Raw genomic sequence first — 26,040 nt, 5'->3', positions numbered from 1 at the left:
CAGGAGCATGGGCTGGAGTGGAGCTCCAAGTGGAAGTTGGAGAAGCATTGCTACTTCCTCATGGCATATTCTCTGTTTTCTGTGTGTGTGGCCTGTACTCTCTGGCATCAGCTTCTTGTCTACAAGTTGTCACACATAGCCTCCAGGTCATCTTTTAATGCCACACAATGGGGTGTATTTGGCCTCTGTATTTATCCTTGAGATCAGGTGTGTATTTCATTAATCTTGTTTCTCCAAATAACAGGACAGAGAGAAATCAGAAACATGATTTGTGTTTCTATGGGTTCTGTTGAAGCCTCAGCCCTGAGTGGGTTGAACTGGAGGTCTGTGTTCTGAGTTCAAAAACCTGAACTGTATTTGGTATCCTTTATGACAAACTTGTTTTCACCTCTGTTCCATTACAGTCATGGATGTGCAAGCATTTGAGAGGTTGCTTGGACCCTGCATGGACATTATGAAGAGGAATATAACACATTACGAGGAGCAACTGGTGGCAATGTTTGGCTCTAGCATGGACCTGATGGATCCAGGGAATTAGGCACAGGGTACCTCAATGCCTTCTTAGTTCAAGACACAGAAAAGCCTCCTATCAGCAACACAACTCACAAGGACAACGGACACTATGGAACAGTTACTGCTGCTGTTTTCTTGGGCATTTTAGAAACCATAAACAAGTCTCAGCACAGATGGATTGCTCACTCCCTGCCTCCACTTTGCTGCTGATACTTCATTATTAGACCTAGATTAAAGATGATTCTAACCCTATGTTCACTTACTTGGTTCAGAATGGCGTCTGTCCAACAGTTCAAGTGCCTGATACGAAACCCAAAGTGTGCAAGATACAGAAGCCTCCTTCCTTCTGGGTGTTACTGTTGGGATAAATTGTCCCTCAGATTCTGTAGTGGGAGGCTGCCTGTTCTGCAGAGGCAGCCTGTCGAATACAAGCCTTTTATGGGCTGATTACCTTCATCTGATGCTTTCCTTACACAATGTCAAATTCGCTTTTAATTGTGGCATCTGGGTTTGATGTTAAAATATCAATGGAGCCAGTGAATAAGATGGCACTGAAGTTTTGGTCCACCTGCTGAAAGCAGCAGGTAATATAGAGAGCTCTTTAAACCAAGTAAACTGAGCTGGGAACATGGGAGAGTCTGCTTAGCAACCAGATGCAGAAAATGTATTTTATGTGTTTTCTGAGCAGCAAAGAAAATTGGTTTACTCTATGCTGTCCAACAAAGTGCAGTGGTTCAGATCAAATGGCCTGAAGGTGTCATAATTGTGATCTCCCCAAATTTGCTCCTTGTTCCTGACACTGAGTACATTTTATGGTGGTGAGATCACAATATATTACCTTCTCTTGCTTACAAAATTCCTTTATACTGCTACATTTCCCAGGGTGCAGTTGTTGACTGGGTCAGTTTTAAAGCTTTTTAAGGAGGTGAATGTTTTGTAATTTAAATGAAGACTACTTCTGTACTTGTTTACAGGAGCTTCCCCCAGTCCTAACATTTCACAGTATTTTAACTTCATTAGACACTTGGATGCTTCCAAATACCATGTTGATTTGCTAAACTTTTCAAAAGTTGGCAACATTTGACTTTGTAAAGCAAATGTCTTTGCTAACTACGCAGTTGGTGTGTTTGAGGAGTCTTTTTGGTTTAGGTGATAACTAAGCTAATGATGTTTATCTAAAATACCTGTTAAATTTGCAGCATTTATTAGGTAGATTCTGTTTCTATAGCTTTAAGGACCTTAATTGGCATATGGCTGAGATTTTATCAGAGTATTATCTAAATGAGAATCAGACCATAAGAGGGACATTTTTATGGTGTACAAACAGAATATATATATATTAAGTCATTGAATTTGGAGGTAATAAATCTAGTGACCCTTTGAATTTGCATTCTTCCACAGCTCATGCAAAACATACTGGTGTTTTATGGGGTTATAAAATTTTAATTGTGAATACTAGTGTAACAGAACCTGCTCTTTTTATTCATGGCCATGTGAGCAAGAATGAAAGGATGCTAATCTTGAATTCCTGCTTTTAGTTATCACAGTGGACATTTCTCTAAGGCACGAGATGCTTAGCAGCAACTCAGAGTTGATTTCTGGACACTTTTTTCCCCCTAAATGGATGAGCTCCTCCCATTTCCTGCAATATGAGTAAGATGGAAAGTTGATAAATCTGAATGGCTGTTGTCCAGTTACTGTAATTGCAGTCATATTTTTATATAATGCAAATGATTTGTAATGGACACCACTGAACTTGGTGTTTCCATATTATTAAAGTCCTGGTTGTGATGTCTAGTGGCTGTTCTAACTGCATGTATTTTAGAACAGTGAATTTCCCTTGCTTTCCTGGGCTGTTCCTTTGTCATACAGCCAAAGAAGCAGCAGGTACTTTTCACTCATGCTTCCAAGGTTTAACACCAAAGACAAAAATAATTGTTTTCATCACAGAATTTAAAGAACCAAACAAAACCCAAATGAACCAAAAAGAAAAAAACCCCACTCATCAGCTCCTTGCAGTGACAGCAGATACAACTTTAAGATACTTTGGGCTCCATGACAAAGAGTGTTTCTGAAGCCAGCTTGTGACTGTCCTGTAAACCAAACATTAACTGGTCTCTGAACCAGCCTGAGTTTCTGTGCTGCCTAAACTGTCATGTGAACTAAAGAGAAACTTGCTGTGAATAATCACCAGCTGGCCTCTGTTGCTCCCAGGCAGAATATCCTCTCCTTTATCCAGAGGAGCCTGGCAGGTTGGGCTGCCTTACAGATGGATTCTGGTTCTTAATGCCTTTGGTTTTGTGCAGGACAGGACTGTAACCCCAGCACAGGGAAACACAGGCAGTTAGTTGTTCTGAAGCTTAACCGAAAACCAGCCAAGGCTGATGTCAGATTCTTGAGATATTTCTGCCTGGAAGGCAGGATTTGATGGTTTCTAAAAGTCAGAGGAAAAGATGAGAATATCAAATCAAAAGATTGGGATCTCATGTGAAAAAGAACAAGCTTTTGAAGTGTTACCTTTCTCTGGGCTCCCTGGAGCAATGGCATAGTGGGCAATGTGCTGGCATCCAGGGTCCATGCAGCATCATTCTGTTGAGTAGAGAGGCAGATGACCTTGAGCTGAAAGAGAATGAGCTGCTAAGAAGGCTCATCCACTTAAGAGCTATAATGTGCAATGTGCCTGATTAGTTTGGTCTGGTTTAACCAACCTGTTTGTAGTTTTGGAGCATGAAGGTAGTGAAAGAAGCTTTAATAAGATACTTAATATTGCCAGAAATCTGGTTGGAGCACCAGCAGTGAGCAAAATTGGGCTGTGTGCTAGTGCTGATACTGAATCCAGGGAGCGAGTACAGTTTGTGACCATCTGCCCCATCCCTGTATCTCAGCTCATTCCTTTGCACTCTGTTCATTGCAGCTGTTGCAGAGAATAAGCCCAGGTGTTTTGTTACCACTCAGTGTTCAGTAAGTCTGCCATGGAGTCTCTGAAATTGGCACTAGAGAGAGATTTAGTTTTTAATAAAAGAGCTCAGCAGCAAAGTGGGCACAGAGGATCATGTCTTCGAAGCTTAGAGGAAGACAAATCTCCTGTTTGTGATTCCCTGCTTGTGATTGTTGTGAAGTCAGTGAGAGGAGCTTTCAGTGGTTAAATATTCTGGCACTTGGTATTTCAAATGTCACAGCACAGGTTTGAAAACGTAAAAGAACAAAAAAGGGCAGAAATGCTCTCTTTTTAGAAACAAAAGTGCAAAACTTAAGACTTTAAAGTAAAACTTTAAAAACGAAGTGCAATTTTGCACAGAGGGCAAAAAACCCCCAAAACCCTTTGAATGTCACTTCCATTCTTTCCTTTCTGTTGGCTGAAAGCAGATCTTGTTCTTGACATGTATTTGTAAACTAGTCTTGCCAAAATACAAACACATTGGGTTTTTCACTTCAGATAATTTTTGTTGTTACGGTCATTGCTGATCATTTTAACCTTTTTCAAACCATAAATTTTGTTTCAAGAGGCCTTCCCTGTGGATTTCCTCCTGGCACTCTGCAGCACTACACTGCTATTTCAAGAGGCAAGAGAAAGTCACCTCACAGGAGACACTCAACGCAGCTTAGCTGACTGGAGCTAATAATGCGCTACTAATTTTCCTCTGTGGGGCAGGAGGGGAATTAACTTCTGCATAAAGTTGCTACCTCAAGGCTCCAAGTGCTTTTAAAGGTCTTTCACTTGGGAGAATTTAATAAGACAGTTCTTAAAATCAGTCTGTTCTTTTGAGTTAAATGTTTTTTTTAATTGATTCATTGAGGGACCCTTATTTTAATTCACTTTACTTTTACTACTTGATTCTCAAAGGATGAACAGCTGCGAAGTTTGATTCTTGCACTGTAGTGTCGAACATGAAAGAAAAATATCTGCCATATAAACATGGTTTTAACAAGTTAAACCACTCTGGGGTTCAGCTTCACTTTGGTTAATAAAAAACTGACCTGTTGTGTCCAGCCTTCCTGTACAGTCCTGTGTGTGCTCGTTATTGACTTGCTGCAGCTGACACAACGCCCAGCCTTACAGCAGCTCCCGGGATACACTTGGAATGCCTGAGTTCCTGTTGCCAGAGCCTCACGGAGAGCAGCACTTGCCCTCCTGCAATAACCAAAGGAGGTTTTATGTAGCACCTGACTTCCAAGTTGTGCTGCTTGGTGATGAAATTTTACTATCTTAAAAGTAATACCAATTTCTGTAGGTATTGTTGGTTCCAATAAAACTGTCTGCTCTGATAAGTCTGCCAAATTATCATAGAACTGATTTATTGAACTGGTTCTCAGTTCCCGGGAGAAACACAGTATTCCTGAGTATCTCGTTAGCCTACACTTACAACTACTGAATTTTATGTGGTAAACTGCCTTTTATTTAACCTAACTAACCATCTGAAAATACCTTCAGTACACGTGAAATTGTATTTGCTTTTGCTGAAGTTTTCTTTCTGAATGTTTGGTGGTTTATGTACCATTTTAAAGTCAGCCCAGGAGCAGAGTTCAGGTGGGTTGTGGTGCCAAGCATGAGAAAGCTCTGCAGTAATCCAGGACCTTTGCACAGCATGAGCAGTGTGACGGTGCAGCACATGGTGTCCTGTGAGTTGTGCCTTGACTCGAGCATGTCATGTACACTGGGCTACTGCAGTGTTACCCTGCTGGGATCGATGCTAGTTCCTGGACAAACCTCTTGGTAAAAGAAGGAAGATTCCGTGAAGTTCTTTTGCTGAGGATAACGTTTAATTATTTCAGCAGAGCAAACGTACTTCCATCATTCTGTTTCTATGATAATGGTACATTTCATGCCCATCCTTAGATCAGGTACAAGATACACTAAAATGGTATTAATTTATCTTAATTAGCCGTTGCCTGGTGCGGTGCAGAGACAGGTTCCAGTCTCGTTCTGTGCACTTCTCAACTCTGAGCTGCGTGACCTTGGCTAAGCCGAGGCACTGTTTGTAACCTGGTGCCAGACAGCACCTTCACCACGAGCTGCCCCGGGACCAGCACACTCGTTTGGAGCAGAAGCGAAGGAGCATCTCTGCGAGCCCGTCACCAACAGCGTGTTTGCGGTGCAGCGTTCAGTGTTTGCCTTTGGGAAGCTGAAAGCTTGCGTGCAGCACTTGGAAACACCATCTGTTCCCGCCGAGGCCCACAGATTCGTCTCAGCCCCCAGCACTGCTCTCGCCTTGCTCCGCGCTCGGGGCCGCGCTCGGGGCCGCGCTCGGGGCCGCGCTCGGGGCCGCGCTCGGGGCCGCGCTCGGGGCCGCGCTCGGGGCCGCGCTCGGGGCGTTCCCTGCCGGGGACACCTGGCTCGGGGCGGTCGCGCGCAGAGAGTGCCGCGCGGTTGCCATGGCGACACGGACCCCGCGCGGCCGCCGTAGATGGGGGGCGGTGCCGCGCCGGCATTGGCTGGGCGGGGGCGCGCGGCGGCGCGCGCGGCCCGGCGGGGCGGGGAATGGCGGCGGCCGAGTTCGAGCGGCGCGTGCTGCGGCGCGCGGCCGAGCACCACTATCTGCGCGTGCGCCTGTGAGCGACACCCCTGTCCCCCCCGGCCCGACCCGCCACCCCCGAGACCCCGACAGACCCTCCTGAACCCTCTGTGCTCCTTCCCGCAGGGAGCTGCCCGACGGCGGGGCCCGGCCGAACGCCGCGCAGTTCAAGCAGCTGGTGGTGACTGCGCTGAGGGAGCTGCACGGAGAGGTGCGATCGGGAATGGGGTCTGTTCGGCTGGCTCCGGGCTGGGCAGGGGGAGCCTTGCGGGAGCGGGAGCTTGTCCCCCGAACAGCCGCTCTGGCTGCAGAGCAGTGTCCGAGCGAGGGGAGAGGGGCCGAAGGAGGAGCCGAAGGAGGAGCCGGCGAGGCTGGGTAAATGTATCGGGTTTGACCCTCTGGTACCCCCCGGTTACCTGCTCGCCAGCCCACTTTCTCACTTGCCCTAGTGAAGCTGTGCGGTTCGGTTCAGTGTCCGTAGTCAAGTGGTTTCAGCCATCCTTGGCTGTGTTCAGGGCCGGGCTGGACGGGGCTTGGAGCAGTCTGGTTTGGTGGAAGGTGTCTCTGACCATGACAGCGGGGCTAGAACTGGATGAACTTTAACATCCCTTCCAGCTCAAACCGTTCTTTGATACCTCTTTTTAGAATTTGTGGTATTGATGCTTTTGCTGTAAGAGGCTTTAAAAAGAGAACGGTGGGAAGGGAACAGCTTTGTGGATGGGAAAGTCCTGGAGTACCGTTCTTGCTCTCTTTATTCCTGGGTGACTTTAAGCAGGTCGCGTCACCTCTGTGTCTGCATTTCTCCAGCTGTAGTGTGGAAATAAAAGCGGCTTCTAAAGAACTCTGAGAGGAAAGATGCTGTTTAAAGTCCAGTGATGTTGTAGCTGTAGCACCTGTGAGAGATTTGAGCGTAACTATAACACTTTTAATGGTGTCACATTCTGGGTTTGAAATCAGTTGCTTATAAACCATTATAAGAGCATAGGATGGTACTTAATAAATAACTTTTTTTTCATAGGTTGGAGCAGCTTTGCCTGTTGATGTTTTAACATATGAGGAAAAAACTCTGTCTGCTATATTAAGAGTTATTAGCAGGTAAGGTGCAGTTAGTATGTGCTTCCATGCCATCAAAGTATTTTTCGTAAGAAAACAGAACTCTTAAGCTAAGAATGGTCTTTGAGGAATTAAGCCTAACTTGCAGATATTTGCATAGGGCATGCAGAAAATAATTACTTAGTCTTGGTAACTTTGTGCATCATTATGTTATTATTCCTGCTTTAAACCAGAATGGTTTTAATGATTTTAAGACAGGAACTAAGCACTGTTGAAGTAGTGACTTTAAATCTCTTTCTATAGTACAGATGAGAATGGTTACTGTAAATGGTGAAGGCAACTGCAGGTGATGTAGGTGAAGAAGGAGCTTAAATGCACCAGAGAGAACAAGAACAGGGCTGGTAAAGTGAACTTGAGTTACAGTACATACCTCTGTGTCAAAGACAAGAGACTGCAGCCACTGCAATAATCCTTCAAGACATAGTTTTGCTACTAGAACTCTTTGGTGAAATTACCTGCTGTTAAACTCCGTTAAGGTTTTATTACTCTTTGCATAATGTGTTTTTTATTGGAGATGTTTATGCTGCAGGCAAACAGGAAACTCCAAATTTTATTAATATATTTTGTCTTCATTTTACTTAGTGGTCTTGTCAAGCTGTGGAGTGCTCTAACCCTGCTGGGCTTCTATCAGAACAGGAGGTGTGCCTTCCGTGTGCTGCAGGTAAAACCCTGTGGGGCTGGGTGCATTCCCCCAGATTGTCAGCTCTGGCTCTAAGCTTGGCTGGCTGTCTGAGCCTGCTGTCTTTTCATAGAAAGATGGCCTAGATGTAAAAATGCCCTGGTTTGGGAGTGAAGTGCTTTTCAGTGCAGGTGTGTGGGCCTGTTTTTGAGCAGTTCTCATCTTAAAATGAATCCTGTACAATGTGACAGGAGTGGCTGTCTCATTACTTACTTTATGGTTTCAGTCTAGTGACAAGTCCTGATGTCATTAGTACATCCGCAAGAAAATAATTTCTGGTAAGTGTTGTTCATGACCCACATCTTGGTCCACTTCTTACCTTTTTAATGATCACTGTCATGCATTTTAACAATGCATGTATGAACATGCACTTCAACAGTTTATTTTTTTCCAGAGGATGCTGCTTAATAAAATGAGTTCTGAGAATTCTTTGTTTCTCAAGCCACGGCTAGACAAAAATCTGCTTGGGCATAACTCTAGGTTTTTAATCTTTCAGGTAGAAGGAAAATGCAAGTATTTTCAGCTTTGAGTGCACTTGATAGGTTTTTTAAGGCTTTAGTTGGTTTTTGTTTGTTTTTTCTTTCCCCAAACTAGACATCTCCATTTCTACTTGCGTTATCTGGCAACAGTAGAGAATTAGTCTTGGACTGAATGCGGTTTTTGGTTTGGCTGCATGAAGAAGTTCCTGGAAATGTTGCAGCTCTTCAGGCATGGAATTTCTGGAGGGATTTTCCAGCAAAGAGCCTTGACAAAGCTAACGTTTATCAACTCACTCCTTGGACACCCTGTACTTCAGAATTTACACATAAAGGTTGGAGACAAAGCTGAACTTAACAAGGCTTTTACACAGAATGATGTAGTTACTTTTTCTTATTTAACAGGTGACACAAATCCTTTGCATTTAAATGAAGAGTTTGCAAAGAAGTCTAGGTTTGGGAGAACTGTTGTCCATGGAGTTCTGATCAATGGACTTATTTCTGCAGTTCTGGGTACCAAAATGCCTGGTCAAGGATGTATATTTCTTTCCCAAGAGATCCGGTTTCCAGCTCCTTTGTATGTTGGTGAAGAAGTTACAGCTGCAGCAGAAGTGAAACGACTGAAGGGTTCTATTGCACACATTGCTGTATCATGTCAGGTCAGAGAAAGTGGAAAAACTGTTATGGAAGGCATGGTGAAAGTCATGGTGCCAGAGAGTTAGTGTTCATCATGTGCTACTTCAGTATAAAGGCCAGAATCAATGCATACTTGGTTTTGACTCTGTCTTTTTATGTGACATAATTTAACCCAGTAAATTTGCAGCAAAAAACTTTCAAAATGTTTGAACAACAGTGCACAAACTTATCCTTGCTAGAACTGCATTAAACTTAGAGCTTTTCTTTTTTTTCACTGTGATGGGTTTCGCTGCCAAGGTGAAACCAACAGAACTAGGCACTTGCTGTAGCAAAGTGGCACATTTAGACAAGCCTTTGTGCTGCCACAGAGGGAAGTTTGGACTGGTGGGGCTCATGTTGAGGCTGTTCTTTCTGGTAAAGTCACAGTGCACACCAGCAAAGTTCAGTTAAAACTTGTTCCTTCTGTACAAAGCAGCTGTATTGCCAACAAGCGTCAGGGGAGGGGACAATGCTGTGTTTAACAAGCGGAACAGAAGTGGAGGTACTGACACAGGTGTACTGCGAGATGTGTTGTAATCTCCATGGCAGCTCCAGCTGGTGTTTCACCTGCAACCAGAAGCAGAGTGAAGGAGACTTTTAAAAAAATATTTTGTCTTGACTTGTACTTACTTTATTTTTGCTCCTGAGGGCAAGACAAGCAAGGACAGATGATTTGAGTACTGAGTATTTGGCTTCTCTCTCCTTGCTTGGCTGTGTGAACATGTATTTCCCTTTGTCCACTGAAAGTACATTCGTAAAGTAGACTTTTTACAAGTTCATTAGTAAATCATCTGGGTTGAATTATTTTAGTGGTGGCATGAGATTATTATACCATAACATCTTTAGGAATGATTGAGGCTATCAGGAGTAAGGCCTTCAATGGGTGGCTCATAAAACTTTCTGGCAAAGAGTCTGTTATCCCCGCATGTTCTCTGCAGCAGAAATGTGTTCAAATTTATTTTTTGACTGCAAATAGCCTCAGCAGTTGTCTCCTATGAAAAGAGAGTTTCTCCTCAACCTGTGATGAAAACTACTGGTAAAACAGCTGCAATGCCTGAGTGTGCTTCACTCAGGTGTTAGTCACACTGGAGTAGAGGGAGGGGAAATGTTTCAGGTGTTTGACTCCATGCCTTCTCTTTCCAAAGCTTGGAGTTTGGCCTGTTTGCAACGTGGAGGCAGTAATTAGGAAGAGGTTTTCTTATCTCTTGTTTGTAGGAGCTGCTTCACTTCCCGTTTCCTTCTGCTTCGGGTCACTGCCTGTCACTGGCTTTTGCTGGAAAAAGCACTTTGTCAAAGCAAGCCTGCTCCTTACCCTGCTCCTTGTTCACATGCCTCTCCAGGTGGGAATTTGTCTTATTAACAAAATGAACCAGAGCTATGCTTGACCTGGATAACTGCAGGAATAGTAGTTGGGGAAATTCCAGCCTGGCTGCTGAGCCACAGCAACACAGCCCATTTTCCTCTCAACATGAAGCTGCAAGACAGAGAGATCAGGCTGTTTATGACACCTGCTCCAGGTGTGTGACAAACTCCAACTCTGCAGTCTTACAACATCTTAAGTGAGAGTAATTCCTGTGTATGGTGTAAAAAGAGGAAATGCAGACAGGTGTCCAGCTTCTGGATTGCCAAGCACTAAGGAGTACTAAAATAGAAAGTTTCTTATGCTGCTGCGATCAAAGTCATGTCATGGAATACAATTGTTAACAGCTTTAAATCTGTGTTTTAAAAAACCAAAAACTAAAACCCCACCAAAAATCAGCTCCAAACCCTAAAATCTAGACATTTAGTAGAATGCATGGGATATGCTGATTATATTATTAACTACACAAAACACCCCAAAAGGTAAAGAGCAGCAAGCGCACCAGCCCTTTTCAGTTTCCTGGTCTCTCTGAGAGGACCAGCGGTCTGCCGGGGCTGATCCCGCCGGGGCTGATCCCTCCGGGCTTGATCCCGCCGGGGCTGATCCCTCCGGGCTTGATCCCGCCGGGGCTGCAGCTGCTGCCGCCGCTGTCGGTGCCACCGGGAGCACCGGGCGCGGAAGGCTTGGGCGGCAGGGCGACTCTCCTGCGCTCATGGCTTCCCCTCCAGCTCCTTCCCCCGCTATTGCCCGCGGGGACGAACCTCCCCGTGTCCCCATCCCCGCCGTGTGTCCCTCTCCCGGCCATGTGTCCCCATCCCGGCCGTGTGTTCCCATCCCGGCCGTGTGTCCCCATCCCGGCCGTGTGTCCCCCTCCCTCCGTGTGTCCCCATCCCGGCCGTGTGTCCCCATCCCTCTGTGTGTCCCCATCCCTCTGTGTGTCCCCATCCCGGCCGTGTCCCCATCCCGGCCGTGTGTCCCCCTCCCGCCGTGTGTCCCCATCCCGCCGTGTGTCCCCATCCCGCCGTGTCCCCTCTCCCGGGGCGGGACCCTCACGGAGCGCGGAGCGGCGCCCCCTGGCGGCGGTGTTGGCAGCGGCGGGCGGCGGCGCTAAGGCCCCGCGGCGGCGGTGGCGCTGCCGTGTTGACAGCGGCGGCCGCGCCGGGAGCTGCCCCGGGAAGCGGGTTGGCGGCGCCGGTTCTCCCGCTCCCAGCTCCGCTATGGCCTTCATGGAGAAGCCGCCGGCCGGCAAGGTGCTGCTGGACGACACGGTGCCGCTGACAGCGCAGATCGAGGCGAGCCAGAGCCTGCATTCGCACACGGTGAGCGGGGCAGGCCGGGCCGCGGGGGCAGGCGGGAGCGGCCGGGGCGGGGGGAGGGAACGGAGGGAACCGGTAACGGAGGGCGCCGGGGGGTGCCCGGGGTCCGGGAGGCCGGTCCGGGGCACGGGGGGAATGGGGCTAGGCGGGGGCCTGCGCTGAGCCCGCGGCGGCGGGGCCGGGGGTGGCGGCGGGCGGGGGTGCGCGGGGCAGTGCGGGGTGGGCTGGGGGCGAGGGGAGCGGTGCGGGAGGCAGCGGGGCCGCGACCCTGCAGCGCGGCTTGCGGCTCCCCGGAGCCCCTCGGTGGGATGCGGCGGTGCCGCCGCAGCCTGGAGCCGAGGGTCGTTGGGCTCCTTCGGCCCCGCTCTGTCCGCGGGGTCCCGGGGCAGCCGGCTACACCCCCGAGAGGCACCGCCGGGGGTCTGCGGGGGCGGCCGGTGCGGGTTCGCTCTGCCTCGCGTCCGCCCCGAGCGAGGCCCTGCGAGTGTAATTCCTGCTTGCCTCGGGTGCTGCAGCCTTTGGAGCAGAGATGGGCTCTGGCTGCCGCGTTTCGGTGGCAGTGATGAAGTTACACGTGAATGGGCTGCATTTGCCGCCGGGTGCTGCGTGTGTCCTGTGCAGCTGCAGAGACCCCGCACCCCCAGCCCCGCTTGGTTGTGACACTCGGCAGAGCAAACCCTGCCGTGACTTGGGTGTCACAGATTAATTCTTCTGGGATGCCTAGGACACATGCACGCTGCTTCCATAAGAAAGGTCTTTGAGCACGCCAGTAATAATCTAAATTTCATAATGTCCCGTTTGCAGTTATTTTCCACTTTAAAAACTGGGTTTCCTTATGGTATGAGCAAGCAGTAGTGTGAATCAGAGAGCTGGCTGTCATTCCTGATTCCTGCTTTAGCTGAGAACAGGGCTGCTGGAGGGGAGGCCAGAGGTACCTCAGCAGAAGGTATGCTAGTGGGAAGCATGCTTTAAATGGAGAGGGGGTTTCTTTCCTTCTGTCCCTTACACAGCTCTGATTCTGCATTGTGGATCTCTTCCTGGTTTTTTTTATGCATACCCTTAACTTGAATGACAGTCACTTTAGGTTCGCCACCGGGTATACAACTAATTCACAGATTGTCTTATAAACATTTTCTCTCAATAATTCACGCCTAATTCACACCTATTTTTTTTTTTGTGTGTGTGTGAGGAACTCACATTTGCTAATGTTTCAGTCTTTTTCTGAACAGAAGTTACCAATGAGCAATTGTCTAGAAGATCTCATCAGCCTAACAGGCTATGGCTCTCAATTGTTGCAACTCCTCTTCTTTTAAGTAAGACTAAAGAGGTTTATTTCATGTCAAGTGTGGTACTTTTTACCTGTTTCTAAAGCTGAGAGGTGGGTGTGCCAAGTCCTGTGAGAAGTTGTGTAACTCCTAATACTCCCCAGTTAGCAGACCAGATTAAGTTTCGTTGGTAACTTGTTTCCAACATGCCTTATTATGTTTTTTTTTTTTTGTTACTGCAAATAACAATAGCTTTTTGTCTAGTTTCCTTTGGTTTGCATGATTCTGGTTAGAAAAGAAAAAGTCACAAAATTCTTTTAGAATGATCACTTGGAAGTACTTTTTCAATCCAGACTCCTTGTGTGCTGTCTGAGGGAGTGTGATAGCGAATGTTGCTCCCCTCATCTTTCATCTCTGTATTCTGTTACTAACGGGTGTGCAGAAAAAAGATTCTCCACTGTTTTGTTCTGATCTTTTGTTAATAACAGAACGCTGGAGCACTGTGCCTTTTGATTTAAAATCTGTCTCTAAGATCCATCTATTAGTAACTGTTTGTTTTACTGCAGAAGCCCTGTTGATAGCTGAAAGATGGTTTGAAGTGTGTGTAGCACAGATGGTTTATATAGAGCCAGTGTGGGATAACAAAATACAGGAAGCCATTAACAGAAGACTTGGTTTCTTATTTGATGTAAGTGGACTATTCTGTCATTTTGGATACTTCATCTTATGGCCCTGGTGTCTGAATAGTTTATTTATTGGTGGGTGATGCTGTCCCTGATTTGAACTTTCCTGATTCAAAATAAGCTGCAGAAATAAATCCTTGTGTCTTAAGATGTGTGTAAATGAAGCCCCTCTAAAAATAAGGGTTGAAGTGTTTATGTGGGGTTTTAAGACTGTATTTTACTTTGTTAAATCATAGATAGAAGAAAGTAGGTTGTCATTAACTGAATGCTTTTTAGGTTTGTTCCTCATCCCACCTCAAAGTGATATCTTTAAAGGATGTAGATCTATAAAATCCTTTATCCCAAACTAATGTTTGGAGAACTAGGTCTGCACATGCAAGGCCTGTTCTAAAGAAAAGGCAGCCACGAATAAAATTTCTGTTCTTTTGTCAGCAGTATGTATTAAGATTTTATAATGCTGTTTAGTGTTGCAAGAGTTGTTTTAAACTTGAATTTGTATTTTTCTCCTGTAGATCATAGCTTCTAAAAGCACTGAAATGAAGATGGTTTAGGCTGAGTTTAGGTGCGACTTTAACATGACAACTGAACTAGTTATGTAAACCTCCTGTTGGTGCTGAAAATAGCCTGTTTTCTGAAAAACCAGCTAAGGAAAAGGTGAAGAATTTCAGGAAAAGCTCTGTAGACATGGGAAAGTATCACACAGAAGAACAAAGCTTGTGGCAGATTAATAGTTTACTTGTGTATTGTTCTAAGCTGTTTCTGTCAATTTAAATTTAGTGCAACAGGGTGGGTAAGTGTAAACTTCATAGCATTGAATCAAGGGCTGTACTTGGCAGAGGCTGAGTTTCTGTTTCCTGAGGCTGAAGGAGAAACTGAAAAATCAAAACCAAAACCAAACCCTGAAACGATTACATTCTTACCTGAATTCTCCAGAAACCAAAGAAGGGACAAAGCTAGTATTGAAAATGTACTTTTGAGGATTTGCACTTTTTGCTTAGTAAGAGTAAGTCAACCCCACCCCTCCTTCTCCAAATGGGGTTTTTAGATTGTGAGGGAACCAACTGCAAAAGATCTCTGATAGGCTCACAGGCTCTGCATGTTTCGTTTTCCAGTCAGAAGAGCTCAGTTCTTACTGGAGTTAGTACATCTGAGCTGGGACATAATCTTCATGTTTTTGTGCTGCAACAAAGAAATTGTTCAGTGAGGTTTTCTTTCTGTGTATTTATTTCCAGTCATAATTGGAAGATGAAAATGATGCCTTTCTGTGTTTGCAAAAGTTGTTTCCCTGGTTAAATGTGTTGCAAGCAGCCCGAGTTTTGTTGGAATGTGCACTTTCCGTACAATTAATTTTATAGTGTGGTGTTTATGGAGTCCTTTTCATTTTGAAAGCCAAAAAAGTACATATTGCAGATGCATTCCAATGGCACCTCTCTTAATACATTTGAAATTACAAGAGCAAGCCCTGTCAGCTTCATTTTGTCTCCTGCTTTATGCTTCTGTCACTAGCACTGCGTCAGAGAGAGAGTAACTGTGTAACTTCCAGGGGTGTGTTGGGCACATTTCCATAGCCATGAGTCAGTCCCTTGGTAGGTCTGTGTACCAACCCTTCAGCAGAAAATGAAGTTGTTATGTTGCCATTGCATTCCTTGACTTCAATAGGAGCAGAATTACATCCAATATATTAAGCCATTTGCAAGTGTCTCATCTTGATGCCAAATGTTGTGTTCTGACAACAGAGGCAATTTCAGCACTAAAGCTTTAATAAATTTTGGCTGTTGGACTTGCTTTGTATTGCAGTATTTCATCTGTGTGTTCACTACTTAAAAGTGGTTTTCTTTCTAAGCCTTAAAATAGGATGCTATTTTCTTTCACGATAATCTAGACATATTCCTTATTAAGAACTGTACATCTGTACCTGCAAGTCTTTTCAGCAGTAAAACTACTGGTAAGTTGTACATGTTCTTCTGAACATTTCTTGATTCTTTTCTGAAGTGATTTTCATTTTTCATGTGTTTCATATTTTGAAATTGAAGTAGTGAAACAGCCAGTTTTGCTACAGTACATTGTTGTCTTAAAGGCATTTGGAAATGAACAGCTGAAATAAATCCCTCTCCTAACATACTTTCAGAGTTTTTAGTTTTCCTTAAGCAATGATGAATGTTGACACTCATAGCTTTTAGATTAGAAAAACGTTGAAAAAGCATTTATATTTTTCCTATATTGCTCTGAATAGAAAAATGGAGCCATATGTTTCCAGAACTGTAGGATTTAGTTTAAAAGCTTGTAAAGGACTTTCCACATCTTCTTTATAAGGAATTCAGTCTTTGCAAGGTTGCATTCACTGTGGACAAAAACAAACATGAAGTTACTTTTAGACGTGGCTTTACACAGGGAGTTATTAGAGTTCATTTGTTTGAGGTTCCAGAAATGCAGTTCCTCCACTGGACTTAGTCAGTAAGCTTGGCTACCTCCCACCTTCCCTCCAGCCTGAGCTCACAAAAGATGTCTCTTTCATCACACCTAATTTTAAATATTATAAACTTACAGTTTCCACTGGTGGGCTTAGTGAATTAATATTGCATTTGTAGCTCCTGTGAAAATTGTAGTCAAAATATTAGTTTCCATATCATACTTTAGTAAACCCTAATTAGAATATTTTTGTTGGCTACTGAGTATTTCCTGGAAAATACTGAGTAATTTGCCTTTCTGGTGAAGGCCACGGTGATGCAGAGCACTGAAAATCTGTGATTTCTCATCTGTCTCCAAAGCTTTTTATGTTCACTAAGTTTTATTACATGTAAATATGTGTCCTATTTTTTCCCTGCAGTTGTCCTACTTCATAACTTTCACTTATTGAATGGCTGACTCACTACTACAGCAGTGATACAGTGTGTGAATGGTGCAACACAGACACACACACCTGCATTGTTTAAAAAAGTAGGGAAACACCAGCCACTGCTGCTGCTCTTACCTCAGATGGGCTTAATGGCAGGTTGTGCAATAGCAAATGAATACTGTGCCCTGTAACAGAGAGGTCTCTGAGGCTGAGCAGCTTTCCTGATCTTGTTGCTGCTTTTCACATGGGAGATTTTCTAAATAAACATTTAAAAGAGCTTCTTACTAGAAATTGTTCCAATCCAGCCTACTTAAGCAAGGATTGTATTCATGCTTAATTAGGCTTTCCTCTCTTTAATGCTTATAAAATAAAGCCCTTTCAAACTTTTAGTTGATGTGACCTGAAGGTGACCTGGATCTTTATAATGGCTGGCTTTTCAAGCCTGTTGGATTAAACAGATGTAAAGCAGAAATCTGTGGAAAAACAGACTGACTATCCTGAGCTGGAAATTTAGAGACTATTTGCTGGGGGAAACAGAATGTATTACTCAATATTGTTGAGACTCTACATTTTATTATAAGAAGCTCCTAACTCACCACTTTTTTTTTTCCTATTTTGTCTCTGCAAAAGCCTTCTTTCCTGTTTGCTTCCTGTTTCAAAAACTAGGAATGGTGATAAAGAGCAATTGTTAAACATTTGGAGTGCTTAGCTGTGCAATTTTCACCCAGGAATGCTAACAAAATTTTGCTGAGCAGCATCTGCTGATGCTAATGTTTTAATAAATGCTGGTATACCATGGACTAATCTTGGTGAATTCTGGGAAAAAAATACCTAAATCTTGGCTCTGTGTGAAAATGGGTAAGTTCAGGACAACATTAATCCCACGCAGTGAGTGTGAAACTGTTACTGGCAAAAGACTGGAGAAATGCAGTGTGGTTGTCACAGATCCATGTGGCTATTTGGAAAATACTCCTTTTCAGAAACTCTATCCAGAACTCTGTAGTGCTAGGAAGATTTTTAGGAAATGGCAGTATGCAACTGGGGTCATACAGCTTTCCCTGCTCCTGACCTCCTCTTCCCAGCACCAGTTTCCTCTTTTTTTGACTAATGGGAGCAGCCAGGAAATGATCCCATAGGTAAAACTGCTTTTCTTGCCATCTTTAAAAATGTATTTTGAACTGCTGCAGGAATATCAAAGTTGTGTCATCAGCTGGCTTGGCAGTACTGAGAGAAAGAGCAATGGATGTACAAACCTTACCTGTGTGGAGGGACCCAGGGAGGTTATTTTGGGAGTGGTTTTGTGGCCTGTCTTGTTGGAGACTCCTGCTGACAATGACCTTGCTGCCTGTGGGCAAAATCAGAGCGGGAGGTTGGCTCTCTTCTGCAAGCTGAGACCTTTCTTTCCCAACCAGCAGCTGTTAGGGCTCCTTTGAAGTTATTTGGTAAACTGAGTCATAGGAAAGATTCTGAGCTATTCATGTAGGAGTGAAAGATGCCATGGGAATTTCTGCACGAGACCTCCCCGAGCCTGGTTGTTGATGCCTAAAATTGTTGGCAGGAGTGAACTCTGGTAATTACTAGTCTTTTCTGAAGGCATTTCCACTCCCTTTTTGTACGTTAGATGATGCAGCTAAACAGAAATGATCCTGAGTGTGCCTCTCTATTTTCCTTGCACTTTCATTTATTTCCTGTGGGCACAGTCTCAGTCCCTCTATCAGGCTGTCTCAGAAGAAGATTGTTGTAATTCAAAGGTTTTTTTCCTAACCAAAACAGAATTTGGCAGAGTAATAAAGACTTTTGTGCATTTAGACTTGAAGAGTTGAAAGCTCTTCTCTGGTCCTATGGGAAGCATATATCAGTGGTGCTAATTATAATCCCACAAGCTTGTTGCCACACGGAGGCAATAGGAAGTATCAACTTCTCACTAGAACTCAGCATACTGTGGTCTGCTGATTATGTGTAGCCATGGCAGATACTGGGAATGGGACTGTATTTCTTATCCTGCCTTTTCTACTACTGCTGTTCTTTGACTTTCAATCTCGTTACCAGCTTTTGGGGGAAAAAGCCCTCAACCAACCCAGAAGATCATTTAGGCTTTTTCAGTAGTTATATTGACAGGGTAGTGCTGAGTTGGACAATAATTCATTACAGTCAGTACTGATGGAGAGAGTGTGGTGGGGGCTTACCTTTTCCATACAGACAGAATTAATGACCACACCTGGAGAGTGTTTGCTCTTCTCTTTCCAGTTGCTAACCCTGTGACATAAAAAAGGGACTTGATTAGTGCATTAGGGCACCAAAGCAGATATTGATGGGATGGGAAAATGTTCAGGTAAGTGTGGCGGAAAATAGTTGTGGCCCAAATATGTTTTTTAAAAAATATAATCTTACTGTGAGAATGAACTCTGAGCCCCAAGTCGTTTATCACGAGGCTCTCCAGAAGAGCTGTGTTGACCAGGGTGGTTGTGTGCAATAAGATGCTTTGATGGTTGTTTAATGACTTTGTGTTCTGCCTGTCCTGGAGCGTTTTCTTGGGGCACAATAGAAAATGATAATCACTGGATAAAGAACAAGTGCTCCAAGGGATTGAGCAATAATTCTGCTTCTTTCAAAACCCTAGAAAAGATGAATGACTGCACGTGGTGAATCATCACTGGCGTGGTTTTCAGAGAAACAGCCAATGTTCCTTTGAGACTTGATGAATAAGCAGTTGCTGCAATTTTTTGTCTGTGTGTGAAGTAGCCTCTTCCTACTTCCCAAAATGCAGCAACGGTCACCATGTTTGTGATGAATATGGGTTTCCAGGTGTCCTTTTAATTGATTTCTGTCACACAGTTTCCAAACATAATTACACTGGTTGAATTGAAGTGAGCTTTGTGGATATATGTTGCTATTTGTGAAGATTTAGGCTTCTTGTTTTGCAGGAAAATTCTATAATTATTATTTCAAATGGGTATGAAGAGAGAATATGGAGGGAGCATGTCAGGTTGACTTTCTGAAAATAGGTGCTTTAATTCTAGTATGAAAGTTATGTGTTTTGGTTTGTGACATCTTGGATTTCTATTATTTCCAACTAAGCACTTTCCAAAGCTTTTTTGGTAACCTTTATAGTACAAAAATAATGAGAGATTGTGGAGCTGTGGGTATTCACTGGCATTTTACTCTGTTATGGTGGTGGCATTAATTCCTGGGGGTACTTGTTAGATATTGGAGGTGAGGACAGAGAGGTTTCCTCAGCCGTGTTGGGTAGAGATGTGTGTTGAGTATGTGTTTGCTGGCTTTTTCTGTAGCTAAACTAAACTGCTCAAGTGCTCCACAGGTGTGCAAGCTCCTGGACCTCTCCTTGTCTTCTACACTTGGAGAGCAGAGTGAGACAACTGTTAGGGATGGCTGTGAGCAAACCCAGCTCTGACCTTCCCCAAGGTGCTGGATCTGAATTTTCTGGGGTTGAATGTTTGTTGTCGTATTTAAAGAAGTACCTAATAACTTTCTCCAGCTCATTAGTTCTCATTTCTAATGACTTTTTCCTTTTATTAGGAATACATAATCCGTGTCCAGAGAGGAGTTTCAACAGAAAACAGTTGGCAGGTAATTTCTTTAACTGTGTTTCATGTAACCAGGATTCTTTTTTTAGGAAGAGTTTGAAAATTTTCTCTTCCTAGGTTTTAAAATTTGATCTGGAAAGAGAAATGTTGATTTGGAACTGAGAACATGAAGTACTTAAATTCTTTTGGTCAAAATTAAGAGAAAAACAGTATTGCTGCCAGCTACAGAATGCATGTTGTCTGCTGCTATTCTGAATATTCCAGGAAAAATGCCTGTCATGTGTTTCTACTGTGTGTTGGTACAACCATCATTTTAAAATCTCAAATGCCAGTTTGCCTTTCTCAGTGCTAAAATCACAGCTCTGCTGACACGAGACCAATGAAACCAAGAAGTAGTACTGAAGATGACTGTGAAAAGCTGTTGCACCTAAAATGGCAAAAATGCCTTGATTGCAGACAACTTTGCTCACAAATACTGTTTTAAGATAGTTTTTAGAATGTATTTTCTGTCTGATTGGGTTATGATTAATAACTTTTTTGCTCTCTGGCAATGTGACATAAATCCAGCAGTTATGCATTTGTACAAAAATTGTTAAAAGAAGAAGATAATAAATGGGAATTACTTTTCGCTGATGGGATTTTGAGAAGTAAAATGCTAATGGGAAAAGTAATATGCTTCCTGAACTTTGTCTTTTATTTTACAGATTGTGAGGCGATATAGTGATTTTGACTTACTGAATAACAGTCTGCAGGTAACTTTCACTCTTCATATATAAATAAAAATGTCATTAGAAGGATATATTCAAAATGTCTTGTGATATCTTTATATATTGTGGTGAAGAAAAAATAAGAATTCACATAGCTGTAAAGAGAAACTGTGACTGCAAATGTAACTTGAATGTGTACCTTTTCACCCTTTTCTCTCATAAAACTTGAATTTTAGCATCAACAGGATCAATTTATATAGAAACGGAAGAAATTGGCAGATACTGAATCTTTCCCTTTAGTCCAGTGACTTGTTCCGGTTTTATGTGTTTTTATTTGTTCCTCCTTTGATTTGGAGAAAGCCAAGGCACATACCAACCTTATAAATTCAGCACTGAAGTGCTATGTGTCTCATTATTTATATTCGTCTAAAAGCACTACCAGATGCTGCTTCTCATGTGATGGTTTTCTGTGTCATTGAGGAGTGTTCCTTGGTCAGACACTGGACTTACTGTGTGTTTTCTTCTGCTTTTTAGGACAATTATTTCTTTTTAGTTTGTGTGGGAAAAAGCAGGGTATGTGAGTGTGTTTGGGAACAGGGGAGAAGCAGCAGTGATTAACATCTACAGGAGACAAACTCATTACATGAGATTTCCATACCGGGCAAACAAGATAAAAAGTGAATTATGTGACTTTAAAATTTTTCCCGTGTTAAGTGTTGCATGAATTCAAGAGCTTAATACTGCTTCCACTTATTCCCTCCTCCCCAAATCAAATCAACTATCTGCTTGAGGAGCCTTGGTGAGCAAAACCCTGTAAGGGTGTTAATTTTTGTGCTCTGGTGGCCCATGGTAACTGCTTCCTGTGCTGCAGGTGGGTGGGGGGAGATCAGTCATAATTCAACAGATGCAGCATGGTTGCCTTGAGGAATTACTCTGTTAAATGTGCAGTAACACGTAGGAACTTTTATCATGACCTAGAAACCTTCTCTGTGAAGGTTTTTTTTATTGCTGAATAAATGCAATACAGAGGTGTCTCCTGCTCCAGAGACATCCAAGATTTAAAATTAGACAAAAACCCATGGGAACACAAGGAGTTGAGATGGTACTAGGCATCAGAGTACCTTGGGGTCATTGTGGTCTTAACCATAATTTTGATAGAGATCACAGAGAAAGAATTTTATGAACACTTAAAGAAGAAGGAAGAGTTCACTTTGCAGCCATCTATAACAAGCTCCTCCTAACCATGAGGGAATAGAATGTGTTAAGGCATGAAAAGGCTTGTTGCCTTCTCATTTACCTTTCAAATGAGGCAGCTTTAGTAGAGAAGGCAATGGACCTTTAAGACTTAAAATCCAGAAATGACAGGTACTGCAAAGTTAGGCCTAGGTGGAAAGTCTATAAAGTGAAGGTAAATAGGTTATGTATGATTGAGTTCAGAAATAAAAGGCCTTTGTATCTGAGATAGAAGTGAATCATAAAAGTGAAGGGTCTAGGAAATTATCTGACAGCAACTTGCAGAGTGGGACAAAGTGGAAATTTGAAACAAGAGAGACTAGGATCCAGGACAAAAATGTCAGCTGCTTGTATGAATGGAAAACATGAAAAAGAATTATCAAAATACACCTCTAACTTTAATGGGAAGATATGAGAAGATGGCTAAATTAGCAGGCCATGTGCTTTAGCAGTTGGTCTCCTCCAATGGCTCTTTTCTCTCACTGTTCCAGTGTTTTTTATAAATTACTCTTTGTGATGCTGGAGCTGAAGTTTCCTCATCCATTAAGACAATGCAACACTCCTTAGATGTTTCCATCCAAAACTCTAAACAACAATGTTCCATCACAATATTCAGGTCCCATGACGTTTTTAAACTCTTTAAACTCTCATCTTGTGTATATTGAAATTAGAATAAACAAACAGAACTCCAAACAAAGCAACCCTCCCAAAACAAGGACCAATAAGAAGATACCAAACCCTAATCTTCCTCCTTCAAAGCTAAAAATCTGCTGGAAAAACTGCTGGAGCTTCTTTTGGATGTAAACCCCCAAGTTCTCCAAGTTCTGGTGGCTTACTTGATGTCTCTGTATATTCGTGTGGTTGTATTTGAGCACAGCTGCAGCTGAGTTGGAATGCAAATTTTCTGTTGTTAATCTAGTGTGTAATAACAGTAAGGATTGAGAATTTCAAAATTGTCTAGGCTAGGGAATGCAGTCCTTCCAAATACCTTGGAAAATAATGAGAGGTGTATACCTGTGACCCTGATCTGTATCAGAAAGTTTCAAGACAGACTCCCTGAACTCTCAATTGTACTGGATTGAAAAGCTTCTTCCAGTTGGTTCTGCATTTCTTCCCCTTTACTTATTTGACAGAGATCAGTGGAGATCATTGGCTGCTCCTCTACATTGTCAAGTGAAGTGCTGGTACTGGAAGTACTGGAATTCACAGCAAGATATCTGGCTTTTGTGAAGCATTTTATTGCAGCTTTTGAACAGACATTCCTAAGCGGGCTGTGGTTTGAAGATAAGAATGTTAATTCCCAGGTTCTTCCGTGGCGAAGCCCATCCTGGCTCCAGCGGTGAGCTGGGGCCACTGACAAGTAGTGTCTGAAAGCTTTTGAGGTCTTTGCAAGGTCAGCCTCTCAGTGAGGTGTTCTTCTGTGGTGGAGTGTTCTTGCTGTGCTGTACTGTGTGTTTTGGCAGATTGCTACAAAAACCTGGGCCTGAATGTTACTTTCTGCTGAAAAATAGCAGAAGTCTGATTTATAAGTTTTAAAACAAACAATAGTGGTTTGAAAACATGTGAATTAGAGTCAGTTTCTCTCTTATGGTAGCTAGCTCTCAGGTTAAGAAGGTAAAGGTGATTGTGATTTGACATGCTTTTTAAGTGATTAATACCAGAAAAGGATTTAGTTTTTGTTTAGAAACTCAGTTTTGAATTGAAGTAAGAGTGGTCTGCCAAAGGAGAGTTCTGTTTGCATCTAGTGTTAAAACTAATTTGGTGAATTACTAGCTGTAAGTGATATATGGTTGCTTTTGGGTTTATTCCTGGTTTTTATTAACTGCTTCTGTAATTCAGACATAGTTATAGTTTTTTTTCAGTCCATAATTTGCAGTCAGAAAACATGAAGAAGAAGTGCTAAAGTTAGCAGGGGACAGCTCCTGTGTTCAAATGAAGGAGATAGAAAGGAAGGGGAATGCTACTTTCTGCCCCAGTTTGTTGAACTAATCCATTACCTTTTCCACTAGTTAAAATGAAAGTTGTTCAAACACCAAAAGTCCCTGTCTTCTCCCCAGTGAACTGTTTGCTTTAGAAATGAGGTTATTGCATCTGGTGTAATTGATTCCTGCAACACACAATTCTTAAAGATAACTCCCATGGAGATTCAGCTTACCCAAGGCAGGTGCTTTGATCTGCAGGACAACGATGTGTTAACAACACAAAAATGTATTCTGGCAATTCACATGACGTAATTGAATATAAACACTGAAGATGATCTCTTTGATCTGACTTGCACAAGGCTTCAAATTTCTGTGCATTTTTTTCATTGTCCTATTTTGAAGGATTTCTCTGATTTTTTTTTCACAAGTTTTGGATCTATCAGTATAAAACAATTACTGTACATCCCCTGGTAGATTGCAGCTATTTCTGGATTGAAAGATGTATAGATGTTTTAAAAATGTACAGGAACAAGTTCAGAAGATAAAATGGAAAAGCTGCACCATATTTGAAATTACAGAAGGGGTTTTACATTACCTACAAATACATTGAGGCAGAGGAAAGTTACTAATCTGCACTTGATGAAATAAGAAAGTATAAATCTTACCCAGAAAAAATGGTAAGGTGTGAATTGTTTTCATGCTGTGGCAGAGGTAGATCATGGAAAGAATCTGGCTGAAAATTGTAGCCATTTAGTATCTGAAAGTATCGTGTAGTGATTTTAAATGTATGACTCACTAGCAAAAATTTGTCTCCTTGTATTTTCAGTGATGTTCCACTTACTAATCTCTTCCCAGTGGGATGTGAGCTATCATCTGACTCTGATAATGGTGCTTAGGAAAAATATAAAAGCTTATACATACACCGTACAAGAAGAGTTATCCTGTAGTTAGCTTGCTGCTGAGAGTCTTTTACGTTCTGGGTTGCTAGTTGGCATTGAGGCATTTTGGGAGCAAGGTTAGTAATTTTTCCTTTCTTTTTAAGATCTCAACTCTAAGTCTACCTCTTCCTCCAAAAAAATTGATTGGAAATATGGAGCGTGAATTCATTGCTGAAAGACAGAAGGGACTCCAGGCCTATCTGGATGTAATTACTACCCATCACATACTGTCTAACTGTGAACTGGTAAAGAAATTCTTGGACCCAAACAGCTATTCTGTAAACTATACTGGTAAGTAGGAAATACGAAACTGTGTTACAATTTGACATCAGCATGTGCTGTGTGTCTTCTGTGAACGCTGGCCAGGATCTACATTGAAGCATGGGGGGAACAACTTTCAAAATTGTCATACTGTGCATGTGATTATTTATGATAATTCTTCTCCAGCTCTGTGCATGGATCCTGCTGGGATTGTCAAATCTAAATATTTGAATTATTTCACAGAGGAGTGAAGAGGGTCAAGATCTGTGTAAGCAGAACTTGGAGGAGGGGGGTTGGTGAGACTGACATCTACTTTTTCCCGGTTCATAATAAATGAAAAGAGCTGATGTTGGGAAATCATTTGTCAGAGTGTAAGGTGGAGTTAAGTTTGTCAGCCTTGTGTTCTGTTAAAACAGCCCATCTGAACACTGAATCTTTCAATAATTGTGGTTATCTGGTCCAGCTCCTATCCTTGCTGTGGGATTTGAGACTTCTAGAGCTAATTGTTTAAGCTAGGTTGAGTACTTTTTCAAGGCTAGAATAAGCCAGACACCCTCTTCCCACAAATACTGGAAAGTCACTGCATTCCTTAGAATGATATCTCAGTGATCAGTTTCGTCTTTACTGTTTCTTCTTTGAATTTGTCTTAATTCAGCTTTAGCCATTGGATATCATTAAATATTTGTCTTACAGACTGAAAAAACTTCCTCTTAGTGATGAAACCCACTCCACAAATTTAGTTCATAGGCAAACTAACTCTTTGCAAAATGCAAAGCTTGTTTTCTTAAAAGCAGAGCCTACTGAAGCAGGAACTCACTGCTTCCTTTTCACTTGTCTTTTTTTCTCTCCCTTTACGTAACATTCTTGCATCTTCAGCTTCAAAGTACAAAGAACATTTCCTGGATATTTCTGATAAGCTGTGCAGGAGTTGTAAATTACTAGTAACTCTTTAAGGATGCAGTTTGTCTGGCTAATGCTGAGCAAACAATATAAATTCTCAAGGAG

The 26,040-nt window shown here is 42.8% G+C and overlaps 4 protein-coding genes across 12 annotated transcripts in view; all 4 read left to right on the top strand.

Annotated features, from left to right (window-relative positions):
- The window catches only part of PRKAR2A (protein kinase cAMP-dependent type II regulatory subunit alpha), a 60,580-nt gene extending 56,066 nt beyond the window's left edge, over positions 1-4,514 (top strand). The window contains exon 11 of the mRNA XM_085072446.1: positions 405-4,514. Coding sequence (XP_084928572.1) covers positions 405-538 — 134 coding nt within the window. The 3' untranslated portion in view covers positions 539-4,514. The remainder of the gene's footprint in view (positions 1-404) is intronic.
- A 1,418-nt stretch (positions 4,515-5,932) lies between these two features.
- RPP14 (ribonuclease P/MRP subunit p14) lies at positions 5,933-8,547 on the top strand. Its single transcript, XM_085072449.1, has 5 exons — positions 5,933-6,063; positions 6,153-6,237; positions 7,045-7,121; positions 7,722-7,800; positions 8,413-8,547. Exons 1-5 carry the CDS (start codon positions 5,993-5,995, stop codon positions 8,467-8,469), a joined length of 369 nt encoding a protein of 122 aa, XP_084928575.1. The 5' UTR covers positions 5,933-5,992; the 3' UTR covers positions 8,470-8,547.
- Positions 8,492-9,202, top strand: HTD2 (hydroxyacyl-thioester dehydratase type 2). The gene has a single exon (XM_085072448.1). It carries the CDS (start codon positions 8,492-8,494, stop codon positions 9,014-9,016), a length of 525 nt encoding a protein of 174 aa, XP_084928574.1. The 3' UTR covers positions 9,017-9,202.
- Positions 9,203-11,412: 2,210 nt separating this feature from the next.
- Positions 11,413-26,040, top strand: part of PXK (PX domain containing serine/threonine kinase like) — a 33,494-nt gene continuing 18,866 nt past the window's right edge. For 5 of the 9 annotated variants that reach the window (XR_014854708.1, XR_014854707.1, XM_085072444.1 and 2 more), the window contains exons 1-4: positions 11,414-11,648; positions 19,967-20,017; positions 20,679-20,726; positions 24,879-25,065. Coding sequence is in view for 7 of the 9 variants with exons in the window: in XM_085072444.1 (XP_084928570.1) it covers positions 11,547-11,648; positions 19,967-20,017; positions 20,679-20,726; positions 24,879-25,065 (388 nt within the window). In the remaining 2 variants the exon portion in view is untranslated. Of the gene's footprint in view, positions 11,649-19,194; positions 19,853-19,966; positions 20,018-20,678; positions 20,727-24,878; positions 25,066-26,040 lie in introns of those variants that run through there. The other 4 variants (XM_085072441.1, XM_085072439.1, XM_085072438.1 and 1 more) reach the window with 4 other exon arrangements.

Source organism: Lichenostomus cassidix, chromosome 12 (assembly GCF_008360975.1).
Source record: "Lichenostomus cassidix isolate B80296 chromosome 12, HeHo_3.0, whole genome shotgun sequence".
In the NCBI taxonomy this organism is placed as follows: Eukaryota; Metazoa; Chordata; class Aves; order Passeriformes; family Meliphagidae; genus Lichenostomus; species Lichenostomus cassidix.
This window is presented reverse-complemented; position numbering and strand designations above follow the sequence as displayed.

What these genes read in the sequence shown, in the direction of transcription:
- HTD2 (XM_085072448.1), top strand. Translation starts at nt 8,492, where the DNA reads ATGAAGAAGTTCCTGGAAATGTTGCAGCTCTTCAGGCATGGAATTTCT.
- RPP14 (XM_085072449.1), top strand. Translation starts at nt 5,993, where the DNA reads ATGGCGGCGGCCGAGTTCGAGCGGCGCGTGCTGCGGCGCGCGGCCGAG. An exon ending in CACTATCTGCGCGTGCGCCT is followed by an intron (nt 6,064 to 6,152) that starts GTGAGCGACACC and finishes TCCTTCCCGCAG; the next exon opens with GGAGCTGCCCGACGGCGGGG. An exon ending in ATATTAAGAGTTATTAGCAG is followed by an intron (nt 7,122 to 7,721) that starts GTAAGGTGCAGT and finishes CATTTTACTTAG; the next exon opens with TGGTCTTGTCAAGCTGTGGA.